The sequence below is a fragment of the Sinocyclocheilus anshuiensis genome, unplaced genomic scaffold, assembly GCF_001515605.1.
Source record: "Sinocyclocheilus anshuiensis isolate Anshui unplaced genomic scaffold, SAMN03320099.WGS_v1.1 scaffold1077, whole genome shotgun sequence".
NCBI classification, from domain to species: domain Eukaryota; kingdom Metazoa; phylum Chordata; class Actinopteri; order Cypriniformes; family Cyprinidae; genus Sinocyclocheilus; species Sinocyclocheilus anshuiensis.
In genome coordinates this window covers 258,592-269,866 of record NW_015557123.1, presented here as the reverse complement: position 1 = coordinate 269,866, position 11,275 = coordinate 258,592, and the positions used below count along the sequence as shown (strand labels likewise).

Below are 11,275 nucleotides of genomic sequence, written 5' to 3'. Positions count from 1 at the left end.
GAAAGCGAAACTACTTTGTTTGACCTTCCAAAAGAGGACACAACTAGAAATCTGTGGTTAAGTTGTATTTACAACCCAATGTTCCAGAACAGCTCAAACCAAATATTCAGGTGTGTGCAATGCATTTTATGGAGAACGAGGACTGTTTCCTGGGAGAGTAGCCTACAATGCCGGTGTTCCGGTTAATTCAGTTCCCCTGTTGGTTTTATGTTTATGCGGCGAAAGATGAGCTTTGTAAAAATCGACGCGTTTCAGAAAGGCGGGACAAAGAGGAGTACACAACAATGTACAGTATGTGGAAAATAATGTGTTTTTTTAACCTTAAACCGCATAAACACATTTCATTTCACCAAATACACAAAATAATGTTCTTTTTAGCAGCATCATATGACCCCTTTAAATGCAACCTTGGTGAGCATAGAGACTTCTTTCAAAAACATTACAAATCTTGTCAACCCCAAACACTTGAACGGTAGTTACATCTACATGTTCAAGTGAGCTTTCCTTCATGGGAATTGGGAGCCAAATGGGAGCCAAGATCAAAATCCCAAGCTCATGTAGGGTTAACGGCAACAATGCAAAGCTAGTGACTAGTGAAATGTCTAGCTGACAATGTTGTCATCCTGCAGGCTATGATAATCATTGAATCGATGTTTGAACATGCTCAGGCACTTTATCTAAATCAGTTAAACAAGGAATTCTGCAATGGTACATGACACTAGGCCTTTCCACTACTTTCAACAAGTATGGTAATTTACAGAACAATCATGTTAAAGCACTCAGCTTTTACAGTCCAATAGTGCAAATGAGATGTACTCATAAACACTTTACCATCATCCATCAGACAGAACTTACTAATGCATTTACTGAAGACATCCACCATGTTTCTCAAACACACACACTTGTTTTTTATTTCTCTCATAGGACAATCCATTGACTACTATTGATTTTTATACCAAGCTAATAATATATATCATGTAAACCTAATCCTACCATCACACAAACATTTATTTTTTTTTACATTTTCATTAAGACATTATTTAATGTGAAGTTTACACTAGTGTTACAGGTTGAGTCTTTAATTGCCAAAGGCGAACTGAAGCTGAGCAGGTTGTGGCATGTGACAGTAAAAGAACTAATTCAGCTAAAAAAAACACACAATGTCAATGAATTGAATGCAGTATTTATGCGTGTCCTCTATATCACAGGGCTGGGGTCCTCAGCAAACCTCCAAGGGGGCCTCAAGATCAACTGACAGCATTTATAATAAGACAAAACAAGCATTAAACTGTTCTTGAAGAACCAGGGTTCCTACAGTCTTCTTGGAGCAGGATATATGAGGGAAGCCTAATTTTAAATGTATGATCTAGAAAAGTCCCGTTTAATAATAAAATCTTAAAATGCAATTCCCATTCTTGTACTGTTTTGAATATACATTTTTTAAACCATGTCAAGATCCAAAATATTTTGTTGCAAGAAAATTGTAAGTAAATCCTTATCCCTACCTATTAAATAACGAACAACTGGAATAGTTTTTTGTATGTTGTGAACAAAGGAGGGCCTCAGAGTCAAAAAGATTTAAAACCACTGACTTATTCAGTATGTTTGAGTGTCATGTGCACTATAACACCAAATCAACATATCCAGATATCCTACCTCCTCATTAACAAAATCTCATGAGTTCATCAAGCGCTGCACCGCTTAGTTTACAGCGGTAACCAAGGAAACCAGCGCCACCTGCTGTCAAAGAGTGAATTTACATCTCATTCGGCCCGTCTAGTATTTTTGTCTCGTTCGTTTTATGTAGCATCATTTCACAAAGTTAAAGTCAGGCCATTATGTTTTTGCTTCAAATTTCGAAATTATACCATCTAATTTGAGGGTTTGTTAAATTAAAATATCAATTTCACAAAGAAATGTTCAGCATTTTGTCCAATCAATAATAAAAGGACATGTTTTCATTTATAATTTGCCTCAAATCTGATTTTGTAAAAAAAAAAAAGCGTATCGCATCGTGAGTTGAGTGAATTGCTACATCCCTAACAGATACAAAAGAATGCTAGAATGTATAAATCTATAGGCCTACTGTATTTCCACCTGCTCAGGTCTGCTGTGGGCACCAGGGGGCAGTGTGGGGCAATTATGATGCAAATACAACAGAGCTGTTCATTTTGCAATCCTTAAAGGGATAGTTCATCTTCAGTTGCTGGTCCCTATTGACTTGCATAGTGCTTTTTCCCCATACTATGGAAGTGGGTGGGGACCAGCAACTGAAGGTGAACTATCCCTTTAAGTCTGGAAAAGCATTAGCATTTGAGTTATAGCTTCCCTCAGGATTTTCTAATAGGTTTTTAGAATACTGGTTTTCGATTTAGTTGTACAAAAAAGTTGTGATTAAAAATATTATTTAAACCATTTAGGGTAAAAAATTATATGATAATATGGAAAGTGTAATCAACGTAGTTGTAACCCTTTACCCTAACCTTGACAGAAAAACAAAGTGACAAGCACTCCTATCATTAAGATATGCATTATACCATCACATCAAATTTTCTTCCTGTTTCAATGTCTTTTATGGCAAAAACTGATAAGAATTGTTCATGTTGCACATATTTATTTGTATCATAACAAAAATGATGTTCTTAAGTCGCTGTAAAGCACTACTTTTTAAGTCTTACTGCTTTCTTAGACAATGCGCAATCATTTTAGGCCATATTTAGCTTCATATTATCTTAACACTGACATTTATTCTTGTGGAAAATATTGTTCAGAACACAAACATGGTGCAAAAGCATTTTATGATGAGGAAAAATGTTTTTCTGGTTATTTTAGCAAACAGAAAGACCCTTTAAGCATTTAGGATTATTTGTACACAAACATAAAAATAAAGTATGTTAAATAAAGAATCTTAATTGTTATTTTTTAAACTGACATCTGAATCCTGATGGCCATTTATTGGAATATGTAACATTTTACATACCATTACTTTAAAACAATAATAATATAGTAAATTGTTGAATCATAGATATGTAAATAAGCATATGCATGTAGCGACTGTCATACTTCCACACACTTCATATACAGACAAAAATAAAGATGATAGAAAAGGAAAATAAGTAAATACTAGGATGAAAACATCATGCCTGATCTAACCTACAACAGTCACCTAATGCTGTTTACATCACCACTGAAATTATTACAAGTGTATATGTCTACTGATCAACCAGTTGGCCGGCTTCAGTGATCATGGAAAGATCTGTGAGAAATGGGTTTACATCACTTTGAGTGTGTTTGAGAAACTTCTAACATTTTCCCCCATACATACCTTTCAGTCTTCCTTCATAGCACAGCCATCATCATGTGAACACCGTCACTTGACCTCAACTGTGAGAATAACAAGTTTCTAAACTTCACATTAAACCTAATCTTGTACTATGAAGAACCTTCACTCAAGGTCCACTCAAACCTCCCTTTAGCTCAAAGTTTGACTCGTCTGGTACCCAGATATAACACAATCTGGCCCTCAGTGGACCAACTCCAGCTGACTTGCAGAAAAGGGCAGTACGCCACTAACATAGTAAGCAATGCCCAAAGAAAGAAGGGCGATGACCACCAGCAGCAGCAGCACCCTCCAGAAGCCCAAGTCCTCCACAAACTCCTGCCAGGTGGAGCGAAAGCTGGACAGCACACCCTCACTGTTCTGCAGGTTTGGATTCAGCAGCGAATGGCTCTCCATCGCACTAGGAACAACATTACTCTGTTAGGAAAAAAGGTGCTGAAACATGTAAAGTAGGGCTGCACGATATATCGAAAATATCGAAATATCGCGATATGCATATAGCAAGAGCGTGCGATATCTGAATCATTTTAATAATAGGCTACTTAAATCAAAACCTTGCAAAAGGTCAAAGTTTTAGTTTGACGCATATAGCAGAGAATTGCTTGACGTTAAAAAGAGTTAAGTGCAATATGTTGCAGAAAACAACTCTGCCGTCTTGTCTTGCTGTCTGACTCACACCTGAAGCGTGCGCACAAGCCGCATCTCGCACAGCGTATCTCCAGTTCTGCCAAATACTACTGTTTATTTTATCTATGCTTGTAAATTGTGTATTTGTTCTTTTTTCCCCCCTTTTTCTTTCTTTTTTTTACTGACCGTTCACTTGCCTTTAATAATGTTTGAACTTTCTCAGACTATAGTTTTTGCTGTGGTATATGAAGAAGTACTTAAAGTGTATGGAAAGCAAAGTCACAATGATATAAAATTAGTGTCATTCATTTTTTTGTCATTCACATTGATGTTAAAATTACATTTTCTGATTTGTGACATTACTTTTTATGTACTGCTAAAACACTGCTGGTGACTTTCAGAAGTTGTAGTGATTCTTTCTTTTCCAAGAAAGAATGCGAAACAAATTGGTTATATAATTTTCATTTTTAAATATTTTAAAATATAATTTTAATAGATTTTTCACACTTTAAGCAATATCGTATCGCATATCGAATATCGCATTTTTTAACAAGGTATCGCGTATCACATTTTTTTTCAATATCGCACAGCCCTAATGTAAAGTAATGAAAATATGTAAATGTGCAAATCTAACCTCTCACTCTCAGCCATCTGCATGGCTTCAAGTTTGGAGTGAGCTCCTCTGTTAAACCCCTTGACCTCTTGCTCTTCCAGCCCTTCCAGCAACCGAATGGCATCTTTATTTACTCCTCTCCTCTTAGCCAGCACCAGTGGTGTGGACCCATTGTGGTTACTGTTCCAGTGTAAAAGGAACAATTGAGAAACATTACATAGAGTCAGATAATGATAATTATTACATCACTACAAGTGGTACTGCTGCAGTAAAATAATAAATTAATACTATATCTCTTAGAAACAGTATAACACATTTTATTTCTATTTTATGAAAGTGGTGGCTAACTTTCATAATAACTTCCATGGTTATTATGGAAAAGATAAAATTGTATTAATACAAATTTTGATAAAATTATATAAAAAGGAAAGAAACATAATAGGGTACAACAGAAGTACATCGGGGTAAAAGGTGAATTTTATTCTATTTTTATTTATTTTATTATAATTTGTAAAACATTTAATAGTTTTATGTAGCGGACGTGAAATGTTACATTTACCAAATATATTCTGAGATAAAGGTCTTGTTGCTGATTTTCAGTTTTGTTCAAGTTAATTAAAATAAATACAATATGTAAAAGGATGACTTTTTCGTTTGTTGACATGACATGGCTAGATTCAAATAGTTAATATCATTTCATTTAAGTTAAAAAGATAATAATCATATTTATAATGATACCATTATATATTTTTTTATTATTACATTTATTTGTATTAATCTCGTTCACCACTCCTGGCTGGTGGAACGATCTTCCCACCCCTATCCGGAATGCTGAATCCCTGATAGTTTTGACTGCTTTTATTGTCCCCAATTGTAAGTCGCTTTGGATAAAAGCGTCTGCTAAATGACTAAATGTAAATGTAAATGTAAATGTATTTTATAAAAATAAACAGAATATGGCACAAACTAAATTGATTACTAAAGCTAATGTGACTTTGAACAAGTATTTCATGCAAAACTTATTGTGCAAAACCTAATTACACTTAATTAGTATACAGTAGTGTTGTCACGGTACCAACATTTCAGTATTCGGTACCAATACCAGTGAAAATCCACGGTTCTCGGTACCAAAAATCTTCTTATAGCCTACGCCATCTTTATGTAGAGCAACAACAATTCTTTTTTTCAGATCCTCAGAGAGTTCTTTGCCATGAGGTGCCAAGATGAACTTCCAGTGACCAGGATGAGAGAGTGAGAGCGATAACACCAAATTTAACACACCTGCTCCCCATTCACACCTGAGACCTTGTAAAACTAATGAGTCACATGACACCGGGGAGAGAAAATGGCTAATTGGGCCCAATTTGGACATTTTCACTTAGGGGTGTACTCACTTTTGTGGCCAGCGGTTTAGACATTAATGGCTGTGTGTTGAGTTATTTTGAGGGGACAGCAAATTTACACTGTTATACAAGCTGTACACTCACTACTTTACATTGTAGCAAAGTGTCATTTCTTCAGTGTTGTCACATGAAAAGATATAATAAAATATTTACAAAAATGTGAGGGGTGTACTCACTTCTGTGAGATACTGTATTTACTTACTACAGCTAAAATATTTGTATCAATACGGTTTTCTTCCCATAAAACGTGTTGCTCTGTCAATGTTCAATAAATAAGATTGTAATAAACTGTGAAAATTGTAGTAGTGAAAAGCACAGGTGTGCCACAGTATTAGTCAAATTGTACCCTACATTAAGAAAGAAAGAAAGAAAGAAAGAGTAGTCACAAACATTTACCAACAAACATATAATTGTTCAAATAAATATATTGGCATATCTCACCAAATATCAATTTTGAGACCATTGGACACCAGGAACTGAATCGTGTCCACATGTCCGCACAGGTGCAGTGCAGTGTTGCCCTGATAGTCGGTGGCTAACAGATCTGCGCCGAACTTGTGCAGGAAGCGGCAGATGTCCACATTACCTCGCGCCGCTGCCAGATGCAGACCTGTGCGGCCCCTGTGGTCGCGGATGTTGGGGTCGCAGCCAGCCTCCAGCAGACGCCGAACGAAACTCAAGTCCCCATCAATACAAGCCTGCAGTAACGGTACACTGGTCTGCGACGAGTCATTGATGAAGACATATGACATGTCTGAGTCGGTCTCCGAAAATTCCAGCGTAACTGAAAAACACAACTGTTAAACATACGATCGACACTTCATAATACAACACTGAATAAGACAGCTATTTGAGAGAGAGAAGAGAAAGAGCTTTATTGCCAAGTGTGCTTACACACACACGGAATTTGTCTTGGCGACTGAACATTTCTACGTTTGCTACATTTCTACAGTAATACCATATATATTCCAAATCTAAAAAATGAAATATTATCAAAACATTTAAATGTCAAATGTTTCAATTTCATTACCATTTTAAAACTAAGATGTAAATTCAATGCAACTGCAGTAACGGTACACTGGTCTGCGACGAGTCATTGATGAAGACATATGACATGTCTGAGTCGGTCTCCGAAAATTCCAGCGTAACTGAAAAACACAACTGTTAAACATACGATCGACACTTCATAATACAACACTGAATAAGACAGCTATTTGAGAGAGAGAAGAGAAAGAGCTTTATTGCCAAGTGTGCTTACACACACACGGAATTTGTCTTGGCGACTGAACATTTCTACGTTTGCTACATTTCTACAGTAATACCATATATATTCCAAATCTAAAAAATGAAATATTATCAAAACATTTAAATGTCAAATGTTTCAATTTCATTACCATTTTAAAACTAAGATGTAAATTCAATGCAACTTTTTTTTTTTTTTTTGCCAAAATTGTTTGTATATAGAAGCGGCCCTATGGAGTCCTAAATTAAAACATCTGACATAACAAATGATTAATGGTCTTCAGCATACAGTGGGCTTAATGTTCTTAATGCAAAATATAACTTATTAAAGATATTTTCTTGTTGATTATGAGGTGAAATATGACCTAATTCTCTGCTTTGAACTGCTGAAACACTGTTTATCAAAGCACCTGCACCCTTCCCCTGATCATGAGCTGCAGTGCTGGAGGAGGAATCTGCATTAGCCAGCACACTGCTAAGTTAGATGATGCTGACTAATGTAACATCCATACGACAAATAACAATCATCCCTGAGATTATTCCTCTAAATTCACAACAGAGACCAATTTGCTTCTAGTAAAAACCAGCTCCATTATGTCAAATGTGATATAACGTTTGTAAACATGTCATTACTGTAAACAGCTCTATAATACTCGAATCACTGCATGTTTATCAGCGTGGATAACATCTGAAATCCGGACTCGGCAATAAGTCATATCAGCGCACTTATTTACACGCACTGTTGTGGGTTTATATGTACCTGTTTTGTGCAGCAGTATCACAGGAGAAACGTCTTGTGCTTGTTCAAGTCCCGTTGCTTGCTTATGTCTGTCTGTGTTGTTTGTGAGTTACTACTACAGCTGCAGTGGTGACTATGAGTTTGAGCGCTCACAGCGCCCCCTACTGCTGTGGGGCGCTGCTGCCTAAAATCTCATTCTCCCTTCTCTAAAATCTAGTGAAGGGCGCTCGCAGCTTTCACGAATCCCTCTGTTTTGAGTCAGTGGTTCGGAACTCGCCAAATCACGAGATATCAGCAACCGAAGATACGGACCTCATACTGTTTTGAACTTTAGTTTCAAAACATTTCAAAATCCAATATTTTTTTTGTTTATTGTCTCTCATTCTTGTAAATATTGTGTTCTTTTTTTTTTTACTAAATAAAATATAAATAATTCCGATGGTTCGGCGCTAGACGCGTTAATCTGGTGAACCCATTAAGTTTTAACTGATCTCTGGGCACAGTGGGCATTTTATTTTATTTTTTTTTTAAATAATAATGCACTTTAATATGTATGCGTGTATAATACAAAAAAAGATAATTAATTTTAATTGATTCTAATTTATCTACTTTGGCTTAATTACAAGCATTACACATTAAAAAAACACACATTTTACCATTAAATGTAAGCTTTACTTTGTAGATTACATTTAATAGATTACACTTAAATGCATTTGCAATTGGTTTGCAAAAGGTGTCATTATATGTCTTTTGGGTAGAACAAGATCAATAACCAGATGATCTTAAGTTAATGAAACTTCCACATTACAAGAGCTTTCAGCTTGCTGTGCTATGTTGTCTTAGCTATACTGCAGTTGTGGCCTAATGGTTAGAGAGTCAGATTTGTAACCCAACAGTTGTGGGTTTGAGTGTCAGGTCTAGCAGGAATTGTTGGAATAACCAGCGCTCTCTTCCACTCTCAATACCACGACTGAGGTGAGACCCTTGAGCAAGGCACTGAACCCCCAACTGCTCCCTGGGTGCCGCAGCAATATGGCTGCCCACTGCTCCGGGTGTGTGTTCACTACTGTGTGTGCACTTGGATGGGTTAAATACAGAGCACAAATTCCGAGTATGGGTCACCATACTTGGCCACACGTCACTTCACTTTCACTTTTTTAGAGTTACACTAACAATAGTGCATTAGTGTTATTAATAACAGTAATACTAGCAATGTAGTCCACAGAAGTAGATTTTTGCACATTTTATCACACTATAGTGTCTAAAACATACAGACTAAGAATTACCAAACACTAAACGGGTTTGAGCATTCGTTGCTTTCCTGTCAAAAAGCACAACCAGACAAAGCATTCCTTAGCCTGTGTTTGTCAGGTTTTCAGGAAGAATGGACCCAAAAGCAGTTGAATGCTTAACTCCACGGAGAGAAACGAGGGGAGAGTCAGGGAGGCAAGAGGGTCATACCAGGGAGTAAACAACGTCAATGAGACAGATCAGGAACAAGGTCAAAGGAAAGCAGTGATTGGAAGCAGAATGGCTGTCCAGTAAAGCAAATGCCAGAAGATAATCTGAGGGGCCAGAACCCAAAGACAATTGCGAGAGTCAGCACCAGAGTGGGCAGTCTACTGACCAGTGTGTTCCGGTGAGAGAGGGAACCACAGCACTAACTGGGCGGAAGAGAGCAGCATGAGGAAAATAATAACTAGACTGACAGACAAGATAATTTTAACATTTAAACTGACCACTTTACCAGCAGATATTAACGGCAACACCCACAAAACTTCAGCGAATGGCTGCCACTGACCGCTCACACCTGGATGGGGCAACATGTTTGGAAGTGTGACCCCACTGCAAGATGGCAAGGTGAACTGGTCAAGGAAATAAAGCAAGCCCACCGGGCACCCCCAGGCACCCCGACTCCAGCCAGGGTTCACCTGACATGACCCTCAATGTCCCAGGTTACAGCCCCCACCACATGGGCTGAGGCCAAGATGGCGCATTATCTGGGACACAGAACTGCCACGACATCTCACCTTTGAGGTCCTCAGTGGGCCCATCCAGAAGTGTGCCACCAGTGCCACCAGGTTCCAGCCAAGAGTCAGGCCAGAGAGACGGTCCAGCAAACAGTGCCAGAGGATAATTCGAGAGCCAGAACCTAAATACCATAATGAAATTCAGCACTGGGGTGGGCAGTCCATTGACGGTGTGTTCTGGCAAGAATGAAAATCACAACACTAACTGGGCAAAGGAGAGACATGTGAGCAAAATAATAACTAGACTGACAGATGAGACTGGAAAACTAGACAAGACTGAGAAGTTAGACTGAGATAAGGGCTTGTGTGAGTTGTGAGATGCACAAAACACACTGGCAAGGAAACAGAGCAGAAGGAATAGAATATAAAGTGTAGAAACCAAGAGGAGAGTAGAAACAGCTGAGAGATAATGAGTGGCCCACAAGGAAAGAACAAAAACAAAACCAAACACTAGAGCGAAGAGGAGAGATCGAACCCAAATCCTGACAGTGTCTATCTGAACCCCACAACAAAAATAAATAAAACAGGTGAAAACAACTTTAATAGTAAGAAACGTGAATATTTTTTATGTATTTTAAAATATACAAAAATGTACAAACATTAGGCCTTTTGTTGTTTATAAATTTAAATTTTAGTTATATATTTTCCCAGATACTGTATATGTTTTGGCCATACAGTAGCCTATATGAAACCTATAGGCAGTGTTTGAAGTGGAAAAAAAGTGCCAGTACGCAAACCAAACAAACAAAAAATAGTTTAGAGCATTTTTAATACAAATAAGCACAAGTTAAGCTGCAAAACGCACCAGGACCACAGGGAGACGCCACCACTAAACGAGCTGCATTGACCTGACTGTATGCTACTATACGGATCCATTCAGAATAAATAAACCACTAACCAAAACACCTTGAGCCAGCATCCAATTTAAAACATTCGTGCTTTTAAGCCAAATACACACTGAAAAGAATCATTTACTGACATCTGGACGTGATCTGCCATCTCTGATGAAATCGGGCATGTTTTCATTCATGCATGTTTCCATGTTTCTTTACGCTTTAACTTGTCCAAAACTAAGCGATATACACGACATAGCCAATTATATAATTAATATATAGATAGCTATTAATTCTATCATTATGTAATGATCAATCCACTGAAGGCGAGCGTAAGTGAGAACCCAAGTGCAGTTTATTTACAGTGTGATCCAAACATCCAAACAATAATCCGTGACTTGACTTGACATGAACAGACTTGACTTGACATGAACAGACTTGACTTGAC

At 37.4% G+C, this 11,275-nt stretch overlaps 1 protein-coding gene across 1 annotated transcript; it reads right to left on the bottom strand.

Annotated features, from left to right (window-relative positions):
• Positions 1-2,634: 2,634 nt before the first annotated feature.
• Positions 2,635-6,805, bottom strand: LOC107677839 (ankyrin repeat domain-containing protein 46). Its single transcript, XM_016472888.1, has 3 exons — positions 6,425-6,805; positions 4,602-4,760; positions 2,635-3,740 (listed from the first exon to the last, which is right to left on the bottom strand). The coding sequence occupies exons 1-3, from the start codon at positions 6,733-6,735 to the stop codon at positions 3,524-3,526; spliced, it is 687 nt and encodes a 228-aa protein (XP_016328374.1). The 5' UTR covers positions 6,736-6,805; the 3' UTR covers positions 2,635-3,523.
• Between the last annotated feature and the right edge of the window lie 4,470 nt (positions 6,806-11,275).